At 44.2% G+C, this 23,659-nt stretch overlaps 1 protein-coding gene across 1 annotated transcript in view; it reads left to right on the plus strand.

Annotated features, from left to right (window-relative positions):
- CHAF1B (chromatin assembly factor 1 subunit B) overlaps positions 1–3,824 on the plus strand; it is a 49,619-nt gene extending 45,795 nt beyond the window's left edge. Inside the window, exon 14 of the mRNA XM_044287780.1 lies at positions 1,568–3,824. Coding sequence (XP_044143715.1) covers positions 1,568–1,692 — 125 coding nt within the window. The 3' untranslated portion in view covers positions 1,693–3,824. The remainder of the gene's footprint in view (positions 1–1,567) is intronic.
- Positions 3,825–23,659: the final 19,835 nt, after the last annotated feature.

Below are 23,659 nucleotides of genomic sequence, written 5' to 3' on the forward strand. Positions count from 1 at the left end.
GATACCAGGATTTCAGTTTTTTCGATACTGGGCTGCGCAGTCTAGTATCTCTGAACATGAGCACGCTGCTGTCAGCGCGCTCATGTTCTCTCAGCAGCACAGGGGAGTAGGAAGCAGTCTCTCCCTCCCCCCTGTGCTGCCACCAATGAACGGAGAGAGGGGCGGGCACACTGCGCCACCAGTGATAGGACTTTCTACACAGAGCGGCGCCCAGAGATGTCCCAGCACTTGCCATTATTCCTGGGCGCCGCTCCGTTCGCCCGCAGTGCCCCCATTACGGTCTCCTCTCCTGCTCCATATGCTAATTACTATCGGAGCAATGGGGAGGAGACATCAGCTTCTCTAGTGGGCGTTCCTCTAGACAGCGCTACAGCCAGGGCGAAGGAACGCCCACTAGAGAAGCTGATGTCTCCTCCCCATTGCTCCGATAGTAATTGGCATATGGAGCAGGAGACAGTAATGGGGCACAGCGGGCGAACGGAGCGGCGCCCAGGAATAATAGTAAGTGCTGGGAGATGCCTGGGTGCTGCTCTGTGTAGCCTAATACTTAGTCTGGACTCTTATAAAGTATTTTGTAACACATAATACAGGAGGCAGGTGTCGGCAGCAGAATCACATAGCCGGCATCCTGCCCCTTACAGGGAGCTACGATCAGCGGCAGTTAACCCCTACGATCAGCGGCAGTTAACTGCGCGATTCGACTTTTTTTTTTTTTTTTTTTAAATGCACGTGGCTTTTTTTATTTATTTTTTTGCATGGTATCGAGTATCGCTATACTTTTTTTATGGTATCGAAACCGAATCAAAAAATTTGGTATCGCAACAACTCTAGTGTAAAGGGGACTTTAGTCATAAGTGGGTTGAATTGTGGCAGATTTGTGTTTAGGTGGGTGGACACACACTGCATATTTGTTGTCTATTGCCCATTCTGCACTGAAATTCTACAAAGTACGGTAATTTACAAATCCCATTCAATCCACACACAAAAAAAAGACGGCACGTGGATGTCATTTGTGTGCTGTCCACATCCCTGTGTCCATTCCACAAATTATAGAACATGACCTATTCTTGTCCGTATTGCAGACAGCAAGAGTTATTTCTAGTAATGGGAGTGAGAAAAATGCCAATTGCACATGGAAGGAGTCTGTGGTTTGTCGACTGCAATATGGACACGGTCGTGTGCGTGAGGCCTTACACTGATGTAGGAGATGTTGTTGTGTGTTTTTTTTTTTTGTTTTTTTTTTTTGTTTTTTTTGTTCTGTACAGATTTGCAGGCCTTTGGCTGGTTTTACAGCTTGATTTTTATGCAGTGTGTGAAAACTAGGCTTGTTAGTGATGTAGTTGGGGTCTAAGCACCACAGTCACTCACACAAAGGTATTCAGAGACTACATTTCTCAGTATAGAGAATGGATATTGTGCCCAGCACATTAGGCCCCGTTATCTTGGAGGAACCTCATATTTAGGCACAATGTCACCTCTGATGACGGCCACTAACTTAAATATACTTTCTTGAAATGCCAGATTTTATTATTTACTTATTTTTATTTTATTTTATTCTGCCTTTCAGAAAACTCACCGATTCAAGACCCCAGCTGTAAACCCCCAGAGTCAAAGCGTCTAAAAACAGAACAACCTGCAGTCGTCGTTATAGAAGATAAAAGCGCTGTCCCCAGTATGGATACAGCAGAGTAAGAACTGGTTGGACTGCGTGCCCTTCAGAGTGCAGGACAGATAACCCTGCATGCTACACGGCAAGCTCACCCACCCCCCAGAAGACTCCCCTTCTGTTTTGTTGCTATGACTGGGCTTTTCTACCCTTCTTGTCATTGTGTTCTGCCCTTTTACTAGTCTTTTGCGGTAAGTTCCTCTGCCAAGAAATTCTGAGGGCAATAGCTCCACCGATGACGGCGGATCCGATTTTATCCTGATAATAACATACAACGAAGAAACTACTCCTCCCACTCTCCTGCTGGTTAATAGAAATATATGTAGCTCCGCTGTCAGGCTCAATTACCAAGGAAAGCCACTTAAAGTGCAAATATGGTCTTGAATTTAAAAATACTGAAAGTAAGCACGGTAGGTTATGAGGCCCCTTTGACACTGGGTAAGTGGTCATCCTGCACTGGTATTAATACAGCAGCAGGCAGCTCCATTCATTCTCTAAGGGATTGATGAAGATAACTGAGCACAAAGCATGAATGCGGCGACAGCCCACTCGCTCAATCTGTCGCTCTATTCTTACAGGCGCATGGGACTGGCATATTTGTGATCAGTAGTGCCCCCACCCCACCGATTTAGATGCTTGGCTCCAACCTCGTACATAGGTAGTAAGTTGATTTTATAGTACAGCCCCTTTAACTCTGTCTACGCAGTGATTTGGAGATCAGAACCAGAAAAATCTAAGCTCTGATATAAAGATGTATTAAAAGATTAATCGGCACAGCGTTTTTGTCTAAAATATAACCTTAAAATGTGGACGTGTACTTGACCGCTGGGTTTTTCAATGTTTTATTCATGTTTCATGGAATGTATAATTTGGTTACTACTTCCTGCCACCCCCTTAGACGTACCCAGACTGTAGTCTGATTGTAACGTCCAGGGGCGATAGATACTTTAGTCTTGGGATCCACTTGTCTCATTAAATGTACAGAATCTGCACTGAAGGGAAATGTATATTCTGCTATAGATGGAGGGGTCAACACTTGGTAAATGTGGTTATGTCGGCTGCATAAGGGAAATGAACCCCTGAAGGTCAGCAAGACGTTTTTATTAAAGGGGTTGTCTCCCTTTAGCAAGTGGCATTTATCATGTAGATAAAGTTAATACAAGCCACTTACTAATGTATTGTAATTCTCAATATTGCCTCCTTTGCTGGCTGGATTCATTTTTCCATCACATTATACACTGCTCGTTTCCATGGTTGCAGACCACCCTGCAGTACATCAGTAATATGGAGAATCCCAATACATTAGTAAGTGCCTTGTATTACGTTTCTCTACATGATAAATGCCACTTACTGAAGTGAGACAACCCCTTTCAGTTACTGTTTTCATAAGGTTGCTTCATATCTTTAGTGATGTATATCTGGCCGTAGACCTGAGCTGTCAGCCCAAAATGCTGAGGGGGCAGTCAGCAGCTCTCTTTGCCTACAAAGAATCTGATGGGTAAAAATCCAAGTTGTTCCATCCTAGTGCCCGCACCCCCAGACTGTAAAGTTCAGAGACTATTTGCCCCTGGAAGATTTTTGAGTCTGGAGGGTTTTGCTGGAGTAGAATCCAATGTATAAGGCCAGAGGCGTTTTTATTCCGTTTTTTTTGTGCTTGCTTTCTATGGGGGAAAAAGTTTTCTCTTTGCAACATGTAGAAATATTTTGCCAGTTCCTTGGTGGTTCTCTCTATATTGTATCCTGCACTTTGTACAAGCAGTCACTGGGCCTCCTGCCTCAGACCTGTCTAAAACAAGGGAACAAGGCAATTTTGTCCCAAAGTTTTTAACTTGAGGCCCGCTTGGTGTGTAAACTTTGAGGCACTGGTTTGGGGGTCATTCAATGAATTTTGAAGCAGTTGTTCCTTTTTAGTTTTTTGCTTTCGGGTCATCAGTTGAGCAGTAAGGACAGCTGTTACTTCTCTTTTTGGACCCACACCCATTTTCTGCTCAAAAGGACGTATGCAGCAAAAGTATCACAGCTGCACTGTATGTTTGTAGTCGGTTAGTATTTTATATATATATGTATTATATTTGTACATCGTCACATTCACCTGATGTGTAAATGTTTCCAGACTTAATGTATTTTTTGTGATTTTTTTTTTTTTTTTTTTTTCAGGCATATTTTGTTAAGTTGGTAAAAGAAAAAATGTATAATTAAACATTTTGATTTGATCGCTGTGCGGGTGTGTCATTTTCTTTACATATTCTGGAGGGCAAAGTTGAGAATGCTGCAGGGCCTACCAACTTATAGGTTTTCTGTCAGGGAACCATTTGCAGCATGAAATCCAGGGGCGGATTGGCCATAGACCGTACAGGGATATTTCCCAGGGGGCCGACCAGTGGAAGTTTTTGGGATGTATTTTGTGCTGCTGGCTGAAGTATTTTGTGATGGACTGCGGTATTTGGCTCTGTTGGGGTGGTATAATGTGCCACAATACGGTATTGCTGGCCATGCCCTTCATCAATTTGGACCAGACTACAAAATGGGGGAACTTTTAGTATTTTTTCCAGGGCCACTTTAAGTTCCCATTCCGCCCCTGATGAAATCCCAACAGGCTCCCTGTTACAAACCATTTTAGGCCGCACGCACATGTTGCGTAATATCCATGTTTTTTCCCGTACAGGAAAAAAAGCAGCATTGTACAATACCAGCAGAGTGTATGAGATTACACAAATGTCCTATACACTTTGCAGATTGTTTCCATGTGGTAATTGACCTGCATTGCAGATTTCCAAATCCACAACATGTCGATTATGTTTGCAGTTTTAACTGCAGATTCCACCCTTTTCAATGGAAGGGTGAAATATGCGGAAAAACTAATCTAATCCGGAATTAGAAATTGAGATTTTGGAGAAAATATGCTGCAGAAACGCACAGAAATTTGTGCGGATCTTGTGTGGTCACCCACATTCGTGTGCAGCCTTACTCTAAAACATTGCCATGTTTCAGAGAAGCCATAATTGGCTCCAGTGTACCCTGCTCGGTACTGAAGAGGTCCTCTTTAACCACCTCATCTCCCCTAGCTTAAACCCCCTTAATGACCAGACCACTTTTTACAATTCTGCACTACACCACTTTCACGGTTTATTGCTCGGTCATACAACTTACCACCCAAATTAATTTTACCTCCTTTTCTTCTCACTAAGAGCTTTCATTTGGTGGTATTTCATTGCTGCTGACATTTTTACTTTTCTGTTTATATTAATCGAAATTGACCGAAATTTTTGCCCAAAAATGTTATTTTTTACTTTCGTTGTAATTTTTTAAAAATAAAACTACATTTCTATATACATTTTTCTCTAAATTTATTGTTCTACATGTCTTTGATAAAAAAAATGCAATAAGTGTATATTTATTGGTTTGGGTAAAAGTTATAGCGTTTACAAACTATGGTACAAAAATTTGAATTTCCGCCTTTCTGAGCACCTGTCATGTTTCCTAAAGGTTCTACAATGCCCAGACAGTAGAAACACCCCACAAATGACCCCATTTCGGAAAGTAGACGACACCCTAAGGTAGTTTTTATTTTTTGTCACAAGTTAGCGGGAAAAGATTTTTTTTATTTTTCTTACAAAGTCTCATATTCCACTAACTTGTGACAAAAAATAAAATTTTACATGAACTCACCATACCCCTCACGGAATACCTTGAGGTGTCTTCTTTCCAAAATGGGGTCACTTGTGGGGTAGTTATACTGCCCTGGCATTTTAGAGGACCTAAAGCGTGAGAAGTAGTTTGGAATCCAAATGCGTAAAAAAATGCCCTGTGAAATCGTAAAGATACTCATTAGAATTTGGGCCCTTTTGCCCACCTAGGCTGCAAAAAAGTGTCACATGTGGTATCGCCGTACTCGGGAGAAGTAGGGCAATGTGTTTTGGGGTGTATTTTTACATATACCCATGCTGGGTGAGAGAAATATCTCTGTAAAAGACAACTTTTCCCTTTGTATTAAAAAAAAAGGGAAAAGTTGTCTTTTACAGAGATATTTCTCTCACCCAGCATGGGTATATGTAAAAATACACCCCAAAACACATTTCCCAACTTCTCCTGACTACGGCGATACCACATGTGTGACACTTTTGCAGCCTAGGTGTGCAAAGGGGCCCAAATTCCAATGAGTACCTTTTAGGAGGGCATTTTTAGGCATTTGGATTCCAGACTTCTTCTCACGCTTTAGGGCCCCCAAAATGCCAGGGCAGTATAAATACCCCACATGTGACCCCATTTTGGAAAGAAGACACCCCAAGGAATTCCGTGAGGGGCATGGAAATTTTTTTTTTTTTTTTTTTTTTTTTTTTTGGGCACAAGTTAGTGGAAACTGATCTATTATATTTTTATTTATTTTTTCGCTAACTTGTGACAAAAAGTTCAATCTTTCATGGACTCAATATGCCCCTCAGCGAATACCTTGGGGTGTCTACTTTCCAAAATGGGGTCACATGTGGGGTATTTATACTGCCCTGGCTTTTTGGGGGCCCTAAAGCGTGAGAAAAAGTCTGGAATCTAAATGTCTAAAAAATTTTACGCATTTGGATTCCGTGAGGGGTATGGTGAGATTTTATTTTTTTGTCACAAGTTAGTGGAATATGAGACTTTGTAAGAAAAAAAAATCAATTTCCGCTAACTTGTGCCCAAAAAAAAAAATCTTGTATGAACTCGCCATGCCCCTCAAAAGTAATCTTTTTATAGCGCCGCAGCGATTTTAACGGTGTTTTTGCAGTGATCATAAAAAAAAAAATTCTGTCACTGCGGTGGGGCGGACTGAACGCAAGTGTGCGCACAAGATCGGGCGAACACTGCGTTTTTTTGTAGAGCCTATAGAACATGTCCTATTCTTGTCTGCAATTGCGGACAAGAAAAGGCATTTTCTATATAGTTCTGGCAATGTGCGGATCCGCAAAATGCGGAAAGCATATTGCCGGTTTCCACGTTTTGCAGATCCACGCTGTCCGTGTTTTGCGGATCTGCAAAACACATACGGACGTCTGAATGGACCCTTACAGGGGGGTGATCAGGGAGTCTATATGGGGTGATCAGGGGTTAATAAGTGACAGGGGGGGGGGGGGTGTTTGGTGCTACTTACAGAGCTGCCTGTGTCCTCTGGTGGTCGATCCAAGCAAAAGGGACCACCAGAGGACCAGGTAGCAGGTATATTAGACGCTGTTATCAAATAGGTGTCTAATATACCTTTTTGGGGTAAAAAAAAAAAATGGCATCTACAGCCTGCCAGCGAATGATTGCCGCTGGCAGGCCGTAGATCCACTCGTTTACCTCCCGATCCTGTGTGCGCGCGTTCACAGGAAATCTCGCCTCTCGCGAGATGATGCGCTGGTGCGTCCAGGAGGAATAACCTGGCCGCCTGCAGGATGCAATCCTGCGTTAGGCGGTCGGGAGGTGGTTAAAGAGGTTGTCTGGTCCCAAAATCTAAATTATTTTTATGTGCTCCGAACAACCCTCAACATGCATAGATACCCACACTACCTGTTTTTCATGTCTGCTTTCCTTCCCCCTGTCTGGGCATCAGACTATCCTGGCAGATCTGTTTGTATTCGAAGCTGTGCCCATCTTATTACACCCATACATTAATCCTGATAACCTATGTCCTACTCCGTTTCTAAATCGCATCACTGACAGTCCACAGGCAGTTCCCTCACCATCTAGGAGTGCAATAATCAGCAAACACATCTGTATTAGTGTTGAGCGAGTATGCTCGGCCGAATTGCTGTTCCGCTCGGGCAACGCTATGCTCGGCACATGGCGGTTCTCAGCCGTGTACCTCGTGCTCGAGCGCCATGCTAGAGTGTCCTCCCCGCACATTTCTTGGCTGCTATGCAGCCAATAAATGTGCAGGTAAGTACTGCCATCATTGTTGTGCCGTAGCCTTGTTGGTTACTGGCATTACAGTGATTGGCCGCTATATAGTTAGGGAGAGCTGTGCTTAGGTAAGGACAGATAGTGTAGGGATGTATTTAGTTGAAAAATGTTTCAAAGACCCAAAAGTCCTTTTTAAGGACTATTGTGTGTGGTGTGGCAGCAATACCATATAGCCATCAATTTTTTTATTTTTTTTTCCTCTCAATACTTTTTCTATAGAGGATGTCTGCAGTGACTTGTGACATCTGTGCAATTCCTTGTGTGTGTGTGTGTGTGTGTGTCAGGGCCAGAGATTTCACTTATATTTTTTTCTATTTTCCTTTTTCCATATACTGTGCTTGCTGTGAACTGTGCCACATCTTGTGTGTCAAGCGTGCATATAACATTTTAATATAAAGGTGAGCGATAGCCCTGCCTTGTCTGAGGAAAATAAGTCGCTTCTTGAGGAGGACATAACCCTGGAGGAATTGGAAATGGCATTGAACTCTTTACCCAATGAGAAGTCGCCTGGTTGGGAACTATTACTTCCGCACCTTCTTACGATATTTAAAAACTCTTATAGTAATGGTAGTTTACCCTGTTCCATGAGAGAGGCGATAGTTGTAGTGATACCCAAGCCAGGTAAAGACCCCTCACTAGTGGATTCATATAGGCCCATTTCTCTCCTGACAGTAGATGTAAAACTTTTAGCTAAAGTTCTGGCCAATCGATTAACCCCTTAAGGACCGAGGACGTACCGGTACGCCCTATTTCCCGAGTCCTTAAGGACCGAGGACGTACCGGTACGTCCTGACTTAAAATCTGAATTCCGGCGCCGCGGGGGTTAATCGAAACGGGATTTCGGCTGAAATCATTCAGCCGGCATCCCGTAACAACGCAGGGGGGGGTCATTGGACCCCCCCGTATCGGCGATCGCAGAAAACCGCAGGTCAATTCAGACCTGCGGTTTTCTGCGTTTCCGGTCCATTCGGGTGTCCTGTGACCCGATGAACCGGAAAAAGACTGCGATCGGTGGCGTAATTTTACACCACAAATCGCAGTCCGAGGATTTGCAGAGGCGGAGCTGGCCCTGGTGCTGAACGCCGCTGTCCAGGGTGCTGATTGGTGCAGGGGAGAGAGGCGCGAGATTCAAACTTCCTGCGCTCCTCTCTCCCCTCCTCTTCCTGTCCAGCACCCTGACCGTGCAGCATCGTCCAGCACCAGCTCCTGTGTCCCCCTAAATCGGCATCCATCACCCTCCTGCACCCATCGCCACCCAGGTAGGTTAGGGTCAGTGAGGGAGAGGCACCTTTAGGCAGGGATAGAAGGGAAAAGTTAAAAAAAAAAAAAAAAAAAAACACATTTATTCCAAACTTTTTTGTTTCGACTTTCAGACCACTGCCACTTGCCATCTCCCCCCCCCCCACCACCCCATTCCTCCAATTCTATGAGGCAGTCCTCAAGGACCTGATCTTTTCGGAGCGGGAAAGAGCAGGCCGGAGTACCTCGGGAACTGGAGGCGCCCGAATCGTCACTGGCCAACACTTTCCAGGTGTGGTCCCCCATACTGGAAAGAAGGGACGAACCCAAAAAAAGTGTAGAGTGTGTCACAAGAGGGGGATACGGAAGGACACCACCACTCAATGTGACACGTGCCCCGATCATCCGGGCCTCTGCATTATCGATTGCTTCAGGGAGTATCACACTTCCATGGAGTACTACATTTTTATAATCCCCAACAGTCCACTAGAGAACATAAAACACTATGGCTCTCAGACTTTGGAGACACGAAAACAATTTTTCTTTCCCCAAAAAATATTAGTTTTAGTGCAGGCATCCTCAAACTGCGGCCCTCCAGATGTTGTAAAACTGTAACTCCCAGCATGGCCAGACAACCTACAGCCATCAGCAGGGCATGGTGGGAATTGTAGTTTTACAACATCTGGAGGGCCGCAGTTTTAGGATGCCTGCTTAGTGTCTCCAAAGTCTGAGAGCCATACATATTGGGCATCGTCGCGTGCGTAAAAGTCGTCGCTATAAAAATAACTTTTTACCAAACGCCTCGGATGAACGGTGTTAAAAATAAATAAAAACGGTGCCAAAACACCTATTTTTGGGCAAAATTTTAATTTAAATCCATTTTGCCGGTAATAAAGCAAGGGTTAACAGCCAAACAAAACTAAACATTTATTGCCCCAATTCTGTAGTTTGCAGAAACACCCCATATGTGGTCGTAAATGGCTATATAGCCGCACGGCAGGGCATAGAACGAAGGGAACTCCATACGGTTTCTGGAAGGCAGATTTTGATGGACAGTTTTCTTTTTTTTACACCATGTCCCATTAGAAGCCCCCCCCCTGATGTAGCCTAGACTAGAAACTCCAAAAAAGTGACCCCATCTAAGAAACTACACCCCTCAAGGTATTCAAAAGTTACTTTACAAACTATGTTAACCCTTTAGGTGTTCCACAAAACTAAATAGCGAATGTAGAAACAATTTTAGAATTTAATTTTTTTGTTACATTGCCTCAAAAAAGAGTAATATAGAGCAACCAAAAATCTAATTTTCCCCAAAAATAGTCCCAAAACAACAACCACCTTATCCCGTAGTTTCCTAGATGGGGTCACTTTTATGGAGTTTCTACTCTAGGGGGGCATCAGGGGGCTTGAAAGGGTACATGGTGTAAATAAACCAGTCCAGCAAAATCTGCCTTCCAAAAACCGTATGGCGTTCCCCTTCTATGTCCTGCCGTTTAGCCAAATAGTAGTTTACCACCACATATGGGGTGTTTCTGCAAACTACAGAATCAGGGCAACCCATTTTGAGTGTTGTTTGGCAGTTAACCCTTGTTTTACTCCTGGAAAAAATTGATTATATTGGAAAATTTTCCAAAAAATAGAAATTTCAAAATTGTTTCTCCATCTGCCATTAACTCTTGTGGAAGACCTAAAGGGTTAATAAAGTTTGAAAAAACAGTTTTGAATACCTTGAGGGGTGTAGTTTCTAGAATGGGGTCATTTTTGGGAGGTTTCTATTATCTAAGCCTCACAATATGACTTCAAACCTGAACTGGTCCATAAAAAGTGGGATTTTGAAGATTTCTCAAAAATTTCAAAATTTGCTTCTAAACTTCTAAGCCTTGTAACATCCCCAAAAAATAAAATATCATTCCCAAAATGCTACAAACATGAAGTAGACATATGGGGAATGTAAAGTCATCACAATTTTTGGGGGTATTACTATGTATTACAGAAGTAGAGAAACTGAAACTTTGAAATTTGCTAATTTTTCAAAAATTTTGGTAACAAAATGTATTTTTTTATGCAAAAAAATTTACTTTTTTGACCCAATTTTAGCAGTGTCATGAAGTACAATATGTGACGAAAAAACTATCTCAGAACGGCCTGGGTAAGTCGAAGCGTTTTAAAGTTATGAGCACTTAAAGTGACACTGGTCAGATTTGCAAAAAATGGCCTGGTCCTTAAGGTGAAAATGAGCCTGGTCCTTAAGGGGTTAAACAGTCATTCACACCATTATTCATGACTATCAATCTGGCTTCATGCCCGGTAAATCCACGGCTTTGAATCTTAGACGGCTGTTCTTAAATCTCCAGATAGAAGGAAGGGATGTTCAGGATAATAGAGCTGCGGTAGTCTCTCTTGATGCTGCCAAAGCTTTTGACAACATCGAGTGGAAATATCTATGGGCGGTCATGACTAAGATGGGCTTTGGAACTGTGTTGTTTTGTTTTTGTTTTTTATAATGGGTCAAGCTTTTATACTGTGAGCCTAGGGCTAGAATCAGAGTGAATGGCCATCTTTCACCAACAATTGCTCTGGAGAGGGGGACGAGACAAGGTTGTCCGTTGTCTCCTTTACTATTTGCAATAGCAATTGAACCTTTGGCATGTCTTTTACGTTCTACGCCTTTGAGGGGTTCTATTGAGGAACGTGTATCGTTATACGCGGATGATATGTTGATATGTAAGTGACTTAGAGAAATCCATGGATTCTATAATATCTGTGGTATCTCAGTTTGGTGACCAGTCTGGACTTCTCATAAATTGGGATAAGTCGGTGATTCTCCCAGTATCCTCTCAAATACCGTCTCGTTCTGCTGCTTTCTCTGAGCTTAAGGTGGTGCACTCCTTTAAGTACCTCGGAGTGATAGTGTCAATGAACCCTGCAGAGTATATTACTAATAGCCTCCTACCTTTTGATAGGGAAGTTTAAAAGTAAGATTGCTGTATGGCATAAATTGCCTCTGTCGTTAATAGGTAGAGGCAATCTGCTAAAAATAATATTCATGCCTCAGTTGCTCTATATTCTGCACAATTCCCCTATATGGATCCCTGTGCACTACTTCCATAAAATACAACAGTTATTTAGTTTTTTTTATATAGAAAAACAATAGGGGCAGAATAAAGTACGAAATATTGCAGAGGAATAAAGATGCAGGGGGTCTTGCTCTACCTAATCCTGTGCTGTATTTTTTTTATCGGCCCAATTGCAACATTTCAAAGGATGGGGGGTGATAGGTGACCCAGGTGGGAAGAGTGGTCATTTGATGGGATGGGTGTCGAATAGATCTCCCCCGTTGGCAGTTATTAAGGAGAGGTGAAAGGGGAAGTAGGGCGTATCCCAATACGGATACTCATGAGGAAGGGATGGAATAAGGCTAGACATATTCTAGGGATAGGGGGATTAACTAATATCTCGCCTATTTGGAATAATTCGGCACTCCATGAATTGGAGGGCCTGACTGGATTCTCTAGGTGGAATGATAAAGGAATATGGAACTTAGGTCATATTTACTCGGGTGGGATTCTAAAACAATATCAGCAATTATGTTCTGAGTTTGGGTTACCCTCTTCACAATTCTATAGGTACTTGCAACTCAGGCATGCATTGGATGCTCGAGCCAAAATGGCTCCGATAGCATTTACATTTAATCATACATTGAGCACAGTGGTAGCTGCTGGATCAGTAAAAGGGGCGATCTCTGTGGTATATCAGGCTTTTTTGGAGGACTTTGTTAAAGGGCATCCACTGAAAAGCAGACATCACTGGGAAAGGGATCTAGGTAAGCTCACGGATGAACAATGGTCAGAGGCAATAGCACTTACCCCCCACATTATCTCTTAGTGAGGCTGCACGTCTCTCCCGGTTGTACGTAATACACAGAGTGTATAAGACCCCGGTGTTTCTACATAAAATAGGTTGCAGGGATAGTCCAGATTGTCTGAAATGTGTAAGTGCTGAAGCTGGTCTATTACATATGATGTGGTCGTGCCCCTCATTGACTTCTTACTGGAAGGCGGTATTGCATCTTATAATAAGGGTATATAACAAAGTTCAAGCTGGACCGAAAATTTGCATTTTAGATTATGCCAGAGGATAATTTACATTCTGCAGTAGCTAATGGGTTAGAGAGAATGTTATATCAGGCGAGGAAAACTATAGCGGCAAAATGGATCCCGGCATGCCCCCAGATATCTCAGAATATGTTGCTAGATTGAATATGGTGGTTCACCTTGAGAGGGTGAGTTTATCAAGAAAAGGAATGTCTGTCCAAGTTTGAGGCAATATGGGGCAGCTGGATAGATAACTCTGGATGTTGTTGCCCTGGTTAGCACTTACGAGAAGTCTACTGTGTGCTTCGTTGAGTATGTTGAACGAAGATATTGTTTGTATCCTCAGTATGATTCTGAAATGCGGAAAGTGGGAGGGGTAACTCACGTTAGTGATGTGTTTGTTGGTGCATGCTAGTTATGACTGATGACTTTCTACATTTGGACGAGATATAGGTGCATGGGTTAAATGATAAAACTATATGGAAGTATAGGTGACTGGGAATTGATGCTGATTATCAATATAAGAGTTATTAGTACTGTGCCGGCGCTCCAGGAGTGTGGAGCTGAAGAGAAACTACCATAATTATGTCCTGCTCTTAGAGGGTCTGGGAGGGGGGTAGGTTTGTAGGGTTTCCTGTTGGTGGGTGGTTACGGGTTTATGTTAAAATTGAGTATCCCACTTGATTCTATGCATAGATATATGCCATGTCTTTTGTAGTCATGTGTTGTGCATTGTATATACTATATATGACTGATATTGTACATGCCTATTGTCCTGTAAACAATGTCTTACTGATGCTTAAAAAGACAAAAAAACGATAATAAAGAATTATCTGATAAAAAAATATATATATATATAAATATGAGAGCATTAAGGGACGGGGAAGTGGCCGTGATGCTGATGGTTCACGAAGAGGCCGTGGCCCTGGGTGTGTTAAAACTGTGCCTGCTGCCAAAGCGCAAGAAAAACAATCATCCACGATACGTAGCTTCTTGTCCCAGTTTGCAGGGTGTCGCAGGACAAAACTCTTGAAGTCAGACCAGTGCGACCAGGTGGTCGGTTGGATTGCAGCAGATAATGCTTCCAGTTGGTTAAGCACCACCCTGTCTTCCACCAAGTCCAGTCTCAGTAGCCAAGAGTCTGGTCAACAGAATCCTCACCCTGATCCTCCTACCATGGAGAGTCTGGCCAAACAAGTGATCCCACACTCTGATATTCCAAGGAGCTCTTTTCATCGCCATTACTTGATTTGGCCCTCTCTCCAAGCACGCTTGAAGAGGGACATGAGATCTTGTGCCCTGATTCCCAACCTCTTGAGCATCCACAGTCACAAGAACATGACTGTGGGGAATGGCAATTAGTGTTTAATGAGGTGCATGATGATGAGACACAATTGCCAAGAAGTCCACCGCAATTACTGTCTCAAGAGGTTGATGAACAGGATGAGACACAGTTGTCAATCACAGGTTGTGGTTAGGTCAACAAATAAAGAGGACGATCAGAGTGAGGAAGAGGAGGTGGTGGACGATGAGGTCACTAACCCAACCTGGGAAGGTGGAAAGCTGAGCGAGGACAGCAGTACAGAGGGGGAGGGATCTGCAACAGGCTGGAAGAGGCAGTGGGGTGGCAAAAGGGAGAAGGCGGGCCACACCACACATGCCCGCAACTGTTCCACAGAGCACCCCCTTGCGGAAATCTCCCTTACCATGGGGTAGGTGTTCCGCAGTATGGCGCTTTTTTGAGGAAAGTGCGGACGACAAAAGAATAGTAGTTTGCAACCTGTGTCACACCAAAATGAGCTGGGGCGTGAACACTAGCAACCTCACCAGCATGATCCGCCACATGGTATCCAAGCACCGCAATAAGTGGGACGAACGCATGGGCCCACAATCTGTATCTGCGGGTCACACCACTGCCTCCTCGTCCCCTATGATATGTGCTGGCCAATCGCCTGTCCTAGGCGAGGATGCCTCCCACCCTGCACCTGGACCTTCACAAGCACAATCAGCGACCACATCCACTTCCCTGTCCCAGAGCAGCATCGAAATGTCCTTTAACCCCAGGCATTTGAACGCAAGCGCAAATACCCAGCCACCCAACTCTGTGAGGTTTTAAGAAACTTTGAGAAATCAACACAGATGGTGAGCGGCGATAACGCTATTTTCAGCGTAACCATTCCACTTTTGTGTCTACGCAAACGCTCGCTGCTCAGAATTAAGGCCGACGCTTTGCATGTGGAAATGGGGGAAGAAGACATTACACAGGGTGATGGCCAGACCACCCTCTGTCCGTCTTCTCAGCGCGGATTGGACGATGAAGAGAAGGAGGAGCGGGAGACTGTTGCATCCGCTACAGAGGGTAGTACCCATGGAAGTTTAATTCCATCTGTTCAGCGTGCGTGTGCAGATGAGGAGATGGACAGTCATCCTCCTGATGAAGACAGCGAAGTCTTGCCTGTTGGTACTCTGGCACACATGACTGACTTCATGTTAGGCTGCCTTTCCCGCGACCCGTGCGTTTTAGACAACACTGATTACTGGGTGTTCACCCTTCTCGACCCCTGCTACAAAGAGAACTTCTCATTCCTCTGGTGGAGAGAATGAGCAAAACAGTGCAATACCAGAAGATCCTTGTTGAAAAATTGCTCCAAAAATGTCCATCTGACAATGCTGGCGGCAGAGTCCATACTTCCTTGGGCAACCGAGGAGGGGGGACAAGGGGAACACACAGCAGTTCAAACAGAGGCAGGGCAACTCTCTCCAAGGCCTCGGACAGTTTCATGACACCCCCCCAGAACCCTCACCCTGATGCCTAGTGTCACAAGGAGGGAAAAGTTTTGAAAGATGGTGAAGGAGTACGTAGCAGACCATGTCGCGTCCTCAGTGATCCCTCAGTGCCTTACAACTACGGAGTGTCCAAGCTGGACACGTGGCACGAACTGGCGCTCTATGCCTTGGAGGTGCTGGCCTGCCCTGCCGCCAGCATTTTGTCTGAGAGGGTATTTAGTGCTGCTAGGGGCATTATAACAGATAAGCATATCCGCCTGTCAACTGAAAATGCTGATTGACTCTTAAAAAATAAACCAGGCCTGAATTGCCCCTGACTTCTCGACTCCACCAGAGGAAAGCAGATGAACAAAGGCACTTTAAATGTGTTGTTTAATGTACTCAATACACTGTATTCCCATGCACCCCTTCCACCACAAAAAAGGGTATATGGTTAAATCTTCCTTTTCTCATCCTCCTCTTCCATCATATAAACATGCTTATTCGTCGCATATAATTTTTTACAGGGTCAGCTCACCTGCAGGCCCTTGCATATGTTTTACAGGTTCAGCTCACCTGCAGGCCCTTGCATATGTTTTACAGGTTCAGCTCACCTGCAGGCCCTCACCTACAATCATCTACAGGGTCAGCTCACCTGCAGGCCCTCGCATATAATGTTCTACAGCAGGCATGTCCAAAGTGCGGCCCTCCAGCTGTTGCAAAACTACAACTCCCAGCATGCCTGGATAGCTTACAGCTATTAGGGCATGCTGGGAGTTGTAGTTTTGCAACAGCTGGAGGGCGGCACTTTGGACATGCCTGTTCTACAGGGTCAACTCACCTGCAGGCCCTCACCTACAATCTTTTACAGGGTCAGCTCACCTTCTGATGACGATAGCGAAGTTTTGCCTGTTGGTACTCTGGCACACATGGCTGACTTCATGTTAGGCTGCCTTTCCCACAAACCGCGCATTATATGCATTTTAGATAACACAGATTACTGGTTGTTCACCCTTCTCGACCCCCGCTGCAAAGAGAACTTCTCATCTCTCATTCCTCTGGTGGAGAGGACAAGCAAAACAATGCTATACCAGAAGGTCCCTGTTGAAAAATTGCTCTGAAGTTGATAGGGCAGACATCCAAATGGATTGTCGCCGTCATCTAGAGTCAACAAAGCGGCAGCAGGCCCTCACCTACAACTCCACTCTCAGTAGCCAAGAGTCTGGTTAACACAATCCTCACCATGACGGCACACTGGGTGAACGTTGTGGAGGCTGGGAGCAAGTCGGCTGCTGGCACCAGACTTTCCCTCCAATGGATCCTCGTTAACGGAAAGTGTACTCATTCCAATAACAGGGCCTCTTGTTATTTATCGTCACTACCTCCCCGAGTCGGGAGTGGGTAATTGCTGCCGCCTGCTGCCTTCATTGGACGCTTGTGCTTTAATAACTTGACCCATCCTCTCTGGGTGGTTCAAAAATAGGGGGAAAAAAGGGGCAAGGCACCAACAGCCAATCAGATTTCAGCCACTGACCTCCCTTGGATGTGGTAGCCCTTTCTCAGGCTCTCTTTCCGGCATAGAACCCTGATTCCCCGGCCGTTACCCGTGATCACCATGGTAGGCGCAGAAAAGAACATCGAAAGTTGATAGTGCAGACATCCGAATGGATCGTCGCTATCACAGGGACTTGCAATCGCCCAGAGGTTATCTAGAGTCACCAGTGCGGCAGCAGGCCCTTGACCCTAATGTTTTAGATGGTAAGATCAGCAGGCCCTGGCTCCAAATGTTTTTGAGGGTCACCAGCACGCCATCAATCATCATTTTTCAAGGGTGTGTATGATGCCCTCATTTATGTGTAATAAAGGGTGTATTGGAGTGCAGGTTCCTTGTAATTTTCGGCAGCCCTTTCACTTAGTGCATAGGCTTTATGAGTGTAGGAGTCCCACTACCTGAACAATTGTACCACAATGTGAATGAGGCCCTCCTTTATGTGATATACAGGTTGTATCGGAGTGCCTCTTCCTTGTAATTTTTGGCAGCACTTACACTTTATATACAAGTAAATATACAGGAAAAAAATGTTTCTTAACAATTTTTTCCTCCTAAAATAGTATTTTTTATTTTTTTCCCCCCCAGTTTTGTGCGTATCATTGTCAATCTGTAAAAGTGGCGTACTACTCGGACAACATCGTTCCCAGCAGCGACCTGGAAGTCCAAGATGCATCCAGACATCCCCCCCATGCTGTTCCCGAACTATTTCAGTGGTGTTTCCATCAATTTCTGACCTTTTCCTGTGAACCAGACACCCTCCCGTCTTCAGAGCAGGGGGTGCCTGGTTTAATGCTCGGGTTCCCCCACGGACTTCCATTATACTCGGGTGCTCTGTATCTAATCCTCTAATGTACAATACAGCCTGCTGTGTATCCAATTCTATCTTGTATGATATAGTGTGGTGTGTGTCTAAGCTTATCATGTCAGATACGGTCTGCTGTGGCTCTGTATCTAAACCTATCATCTGCGATACAGTGTACTGTTCCTGTATCAAAGATTCTTGTGTGATCCTGTCTGCTGAGCTGTGTATCTAATCCTATTTTGTGTGATACTGCCTGTTGAAGTGTGTACCTGAGGCATCATGCACACGGCCATATTCGTTTTGCAGTCTGCAAATTGCGGATCCGCTAAATAATTATACTGGCCGTGTGTGGTCATCCGGGTGCTTTCCACATCCATATGTTAATGGGTCTGCAAAAAAATGCGGATCTGCGACTTACAGACCGCAAAGCGGATATGGTCGTTTGCATGAGGCCTAATCGTATCTTTTTGGTCCTTCCGGCTGAAGTGTTTTTATCTTGGCCTATCATGTGTGATACACCGTTTGACAGGACCATGATCAGCCCGTGGAACGTGGTCCGTATGCATCTCTCAGGCCGACTGCCGCTCTCGTGACTGTATCACAGTAATTAGATACAGCTGGTATCTGATTGGTGGGTATGTATCTACATTGCCCCCATAACGGTGACATCCAGGCCCCAACATAGCTGTGCTGTGACTCATACTCAATGCTTACATCGTACTGTGCATGAGGCGGTGAAGTAAAGGCTTCACACAGGAGCCTGTACCTTGACAAGACTTCCGGTGGTCCCGGCGCTACTGTGCAGGTGTCGGGACCCAGTAAAGCCGGTAGGAGGCACTGACGTCAGTGATGACGCGCCATCTCCTGCTTCAGAGAAGAAAAGAACAAAGTGCTGCAGGAGCAGTCATTTGACTGTGGAGAGGATCCTGGAAACGCCTGCAGGGCGGGGGGTAAGTATTAGGCCTCTTTCACACAACCGTTTTTTTGGGGTCTGTATACAGTCCGTATACGGAACCATTCATTTCAATGGTTCCGCAAAAAAAAAGAATATACTCTGTATGCATTCCGTTTCCGTATTTTATTTTTTTAATTCCGTTGAAAGATAGAACACATACGGAAATGCATTCGTATGTCTTCCGTATCCGTTCCGTTTTTACGGAACCATCTATTGAAAATGTTATGCCCAGCCCAATTTTTTCTATGTAATTACTGTATACTGTATATGCCATACGGAAAAACAGAACGGAAACAAAAAACTAAACAACGGATCAGTGAAAAACGGACCGCAAAACACTGAAAAAGCCATATGGTCGTGTGAAAGAGGCCTTAATGTAATAATCTTCCCTCCACAGGTAAAGTTCTAGAAATAATGTTGAACATGGGGCCGAGAACCCCTTTTAATACTGGAACTGGCTGGCATGAATCATCAACTTTGGATCAGAAGGAAGAGGCCATTCCTGGTTCATTTTCTCTCTGGATCCTGGTGAAGTTCAACAATTCTTGTTCTAATTTACTGACTTGAGACATTTTAAAAGTTTTTGTTTTCTGGTAATCTACAGTTTTCCTACAGTAAACTACTTGCGTCATCATTGTCCGATGTAAATTTTGCTATTACCAGTCCACTTTCGGGCAAGTGTGTCCTGGCTAGCAGTATGAGAACGATTTGAAAAGGAATGGTTTCTGAGGGTAGGTTTATTTTTTATTTTTTTGGGGGGTATAGTTTTCTTTGTGCGTGTGTTTTTTTTGTTTGTTTGTTTTTTATACTCTGTCCCCAAATGGTCATGAAAAAAAAACATTGTGGGACTTTCACTATAACTGCAGTGGTCCAGGTAGTGGCCTCCAAGAACCTGAATCTTGGTGATCATGTGAAGAGGGACATGATCACTGTGACTCTCCCAGTGTGGAGCTGACATTAAGCTGCCTGATCATTTGGGTGGCTCCCTTAAACCTAGGGTATATATATATATATACATATTTATATTTTTATTTTATTTTTTTGCATTTACTTATTTTGGGCTAAAAAATTTTTTTTCAGTTGGTCGTTATTAAAAAAAATGTTCAGCCGTTTTTGACATACAAGGCTTAAAGATCAGTCTGTTTGCAGAATATCAGTTCTTGGTCCCATCAGCTGACTGCTCATGTGAAGCCTTTTCTCTGTCCTCAAACAATTATTTAAGCCATATTCGTATCAGTTTGATAACAGTTTAGCTATAATGAGTGTTTGAGGTCAGGAGATCAGAAACAAGCCTTCACATCAGCTGATGGGACTGAGAAGTGATACTCTTCAAACAGACAGATTTTTTTTTTAACCCTTGTTTATCAAAAACAGCTAAACATAAAAAAATACTGAAAAATTGATTTGCAGGCCAAAATGAGTAAAATGCAACCCTAACCCTCTATACTACACCACATGGGAGAGCCGACAGATCCTGTATACTACACCGAACAGGAGAGCTGACAGATCCTGTATACTACACCGAACAGGAGAGCTGACAGATCCTGTATACTACACCGAACAGGAGAGCTGACAGATCCTGTATACTACACCGAACAGGAGAGCTGACAGATCCTGTATACTACACCGAACAGGAGAGCTGACAGATCCTGTATACTACACCGAACAGGAGAGCTGACAGATCCTCTATACTACACCGAACAGGAGAGCTGACAGATCCTGTATACTACACCGAACAGGAGAGCTGACAGATCCTGTATACTACACCGAACAGGAGAGCTGACAGATCCTGTATACTACACTGAACAGGAGAGCTGACAGATCCTGTATACTACACCGAACAGGAGAGATGACAGATCCTGTATACTACACCGAACAGGAGAGCTGACAGATCCTGTATACTACACCGAACAGGAGAGCTGACAGATCCTGTATACTACACCGAACAGGAGAGCTGACAGATCCTGTATACTACACCGAACAGGAGAGCTGACAGATCCTGTATACTACACCGAACAGGAGAGCTGACAGATCCTGTATACTACACCGAACCAAAATAAAGGAAATTCAGCATGTTTGTAACGGAAGATGAGAAAAATATCTCACACTAATTAACTACCATAACCTTCATCTGGGGGTTCGCCAAAACGCGCGTTGGGGTTGGCGCCATCCCTGAGGAGACACACTATGGGTAACTGATTCTGCCTATAGATTTTGGCTATATTTTTTGCACTTTATTTAGGATTTTACTTTTTGGACTAGTATGACTTTGTTGCCATTGTGTCCTCTTCCTGTTGATGCCGCCATTTCCCTGCACTTGTTTTGGAATACAAGTATTTTATCTATATGAATTTTGCAAATAAAGATTGCTATTGATTTCATGTGGTCTGGCTGTTTTTCATAGGTCTTTCCTAAACTAACAGTCTCTCTGAATTCTGTGATAAATCCAAAGTCCAAACAGGCTGCCAGCTCACTGAAGTATAGGCTATATAATCTGATAGAAGTTTATAGAGAAGGAAGCGGGAGGAGCATTGAGCAGCAGAATGAGACAGATACATGATTCGGCAGAGCTAGCAGCAAATTATACGTGTTGAATCTCACCCCAAGTGCTTTATTCACATCTAAACTGCTCAGTACGTCTCTGTAATGTCTTGTATGGTGCTTTTGAGGGAGTGAGAGCAAGCAGAATCTCATGTTTTCATGTGTAGTCTATGGGGGACATCAATACAGAAAGTCTGATGCACCAACTCAGAGACAACTGAGAATTAGAGGTGGGGCCTGCAGAGGGGAAGACTGAATGGCCAGATATGTCATATATAGTGCAATCACTCATGTATACACCCATAGCTTATTCAGAAAAGTCACCTGAAATGACAGGTATGCTTTAAAATTTACGATTACATTCACCATTCTTCCCTGACTGGTACTTTGGGACAATATCCTCTCCTCTGAGACCTCACCTCTTTACTGCAGTTAGTGGTCGTGCAATATCCATAGACAAAAAGTAGAGATAAATGGGTTATACGTCCCAGTGACTGACTGGTCCTATCACGTGATGATTCGGCTTTCCGAGTCAGATTAATGCATTCATGCTGTCCTGGTCACCTGTGCACTGGGGCCCGGATTGAATGGTGGATTCCACACTGAAAATGCCCATCCACACATACTGAGAAACTATTTCTCTGGCTTTTAGGGCATGCTGCAAATTTTAAAATCTGTAAAAAAAAAAATCATGTACCACAAGGCACCTACATGCCACTAAGGCCTCTTTCACACGGGTTTGCACCAGATGCGTCGCGCGCGCATTACGGGAAACCCGCTCGAGTGTGCACGCAATTTCAGTCCGTTTTGACTGCGATTGCGCTGCATTGTTCAGTTTTTATCGCGTGGGTGCAGTGCGTTTTGCACACGCATGATAAAAAACTAAATGTGGTACCCAGACCGCAAAAAAAACAGGACGGACACGGAAAGAAAATACGTTTGTGTGCATGAGCCCTAAGGGTGATGCAGAAACTTTAAACAGGCATTCCCATCTCGCACACTAATGGCATATCATTAGGATATGCCATCAATGTCAGATAGGTGCGGGTCCCACCTCTGGGTCCTCCAGAATGGGCCCGCCTTAAGTAAAGGAGAGCGTTCTCGCAACCGTGGCCACTCTCCATTCACCGAAAACAGGCGAGAACGCTGGCTCAGCTATTTCCTGCAGTGCCATAGTGGTGAATGGAACAGCAGCCGTTTCGGAACTTCCATAGCAATGAATGCGGGTGCACTCTGCTTCACTTTGGGGGCCTCGTTCTGGAGATAGGAGTGGATTCCAGAGGTGTTTCAGCACCTGACACTGATAGCATATCCTACCGCAGGGACCAGCAACCTCTGTCACTCCAGCTGCTGTAAAACTACAACTCCCAACATTCACACCTGCTCAGCTGTTCTTGTAACTACCATAGAAGTGAAAGGAGGATTCTGGGAGTTGTAGTTTTAGAGAAGCTGGAGTGACAAAGGTTGCTGATCCCTGTTCTAGTGAAGTGCCACCAATGTCTGAGATAGGCCAATCCCTTTCATGTAGAAATGTCCTCATGTCTTCAGTTAAGCAATAAACTTGTACTGGTAGACTGGTCCTCCATAGACCAAAAGGGATTGATGACAAACCCTTCCCACCGACATTTCTGAAACATATACGCTGATTTATATTATCACTCTTTGTAATGCACATTTTATAGATGTCCACAAGATGGCACTAAATCCTAAAAGTTTTCAGAAGTTAAAATGAACTCCAAAACCACAATCTACATTTGCTTAAAAATCTACATGAATCAGGGGCACACCTAGCCTTTTCTGCTGCCTGAGGTGAAAACTGAAATGGCGCCCCCCTCCCCAATGCCAATTTCTTAACCTAACCCCTTTGCCACAATGAAAGCGCTCATTGCCCATTGGCCCTTCCGCTGCCCCCCTCTTGCCCTTTCCTGGTGCTGCCTGAGGCATTCGCCTCACCCGGCCTCATTGGCGGTGCGCCCCTGACATGAATACAATAAGTATATGTATTAAATCATCTACCCCTAATAGTAGGATAAAACCCAGGAAAACTTCTACATGGAGATGGCTGGTAAAGCACACACACGGGTAAAGCACTGTTGTTTGAACCCAGTATGGTGGTACTACTTGGACT

Source organism: Bufo gargarizans, chromosome 3 (genome assembly GCF_014858855.1).
Source record: "Bufo gargarizans isolate SCDJY-AF-19 chromosome 3, ASM1485885v1, whole genome shotgun sequence".
NCBI classification, from domain to species: domain Eukaryota; kingdom Metazoa; phylum Chordata; class Amphibia; order Anura; family Bufonidae; genus Bufo; species Bufo gargarizans.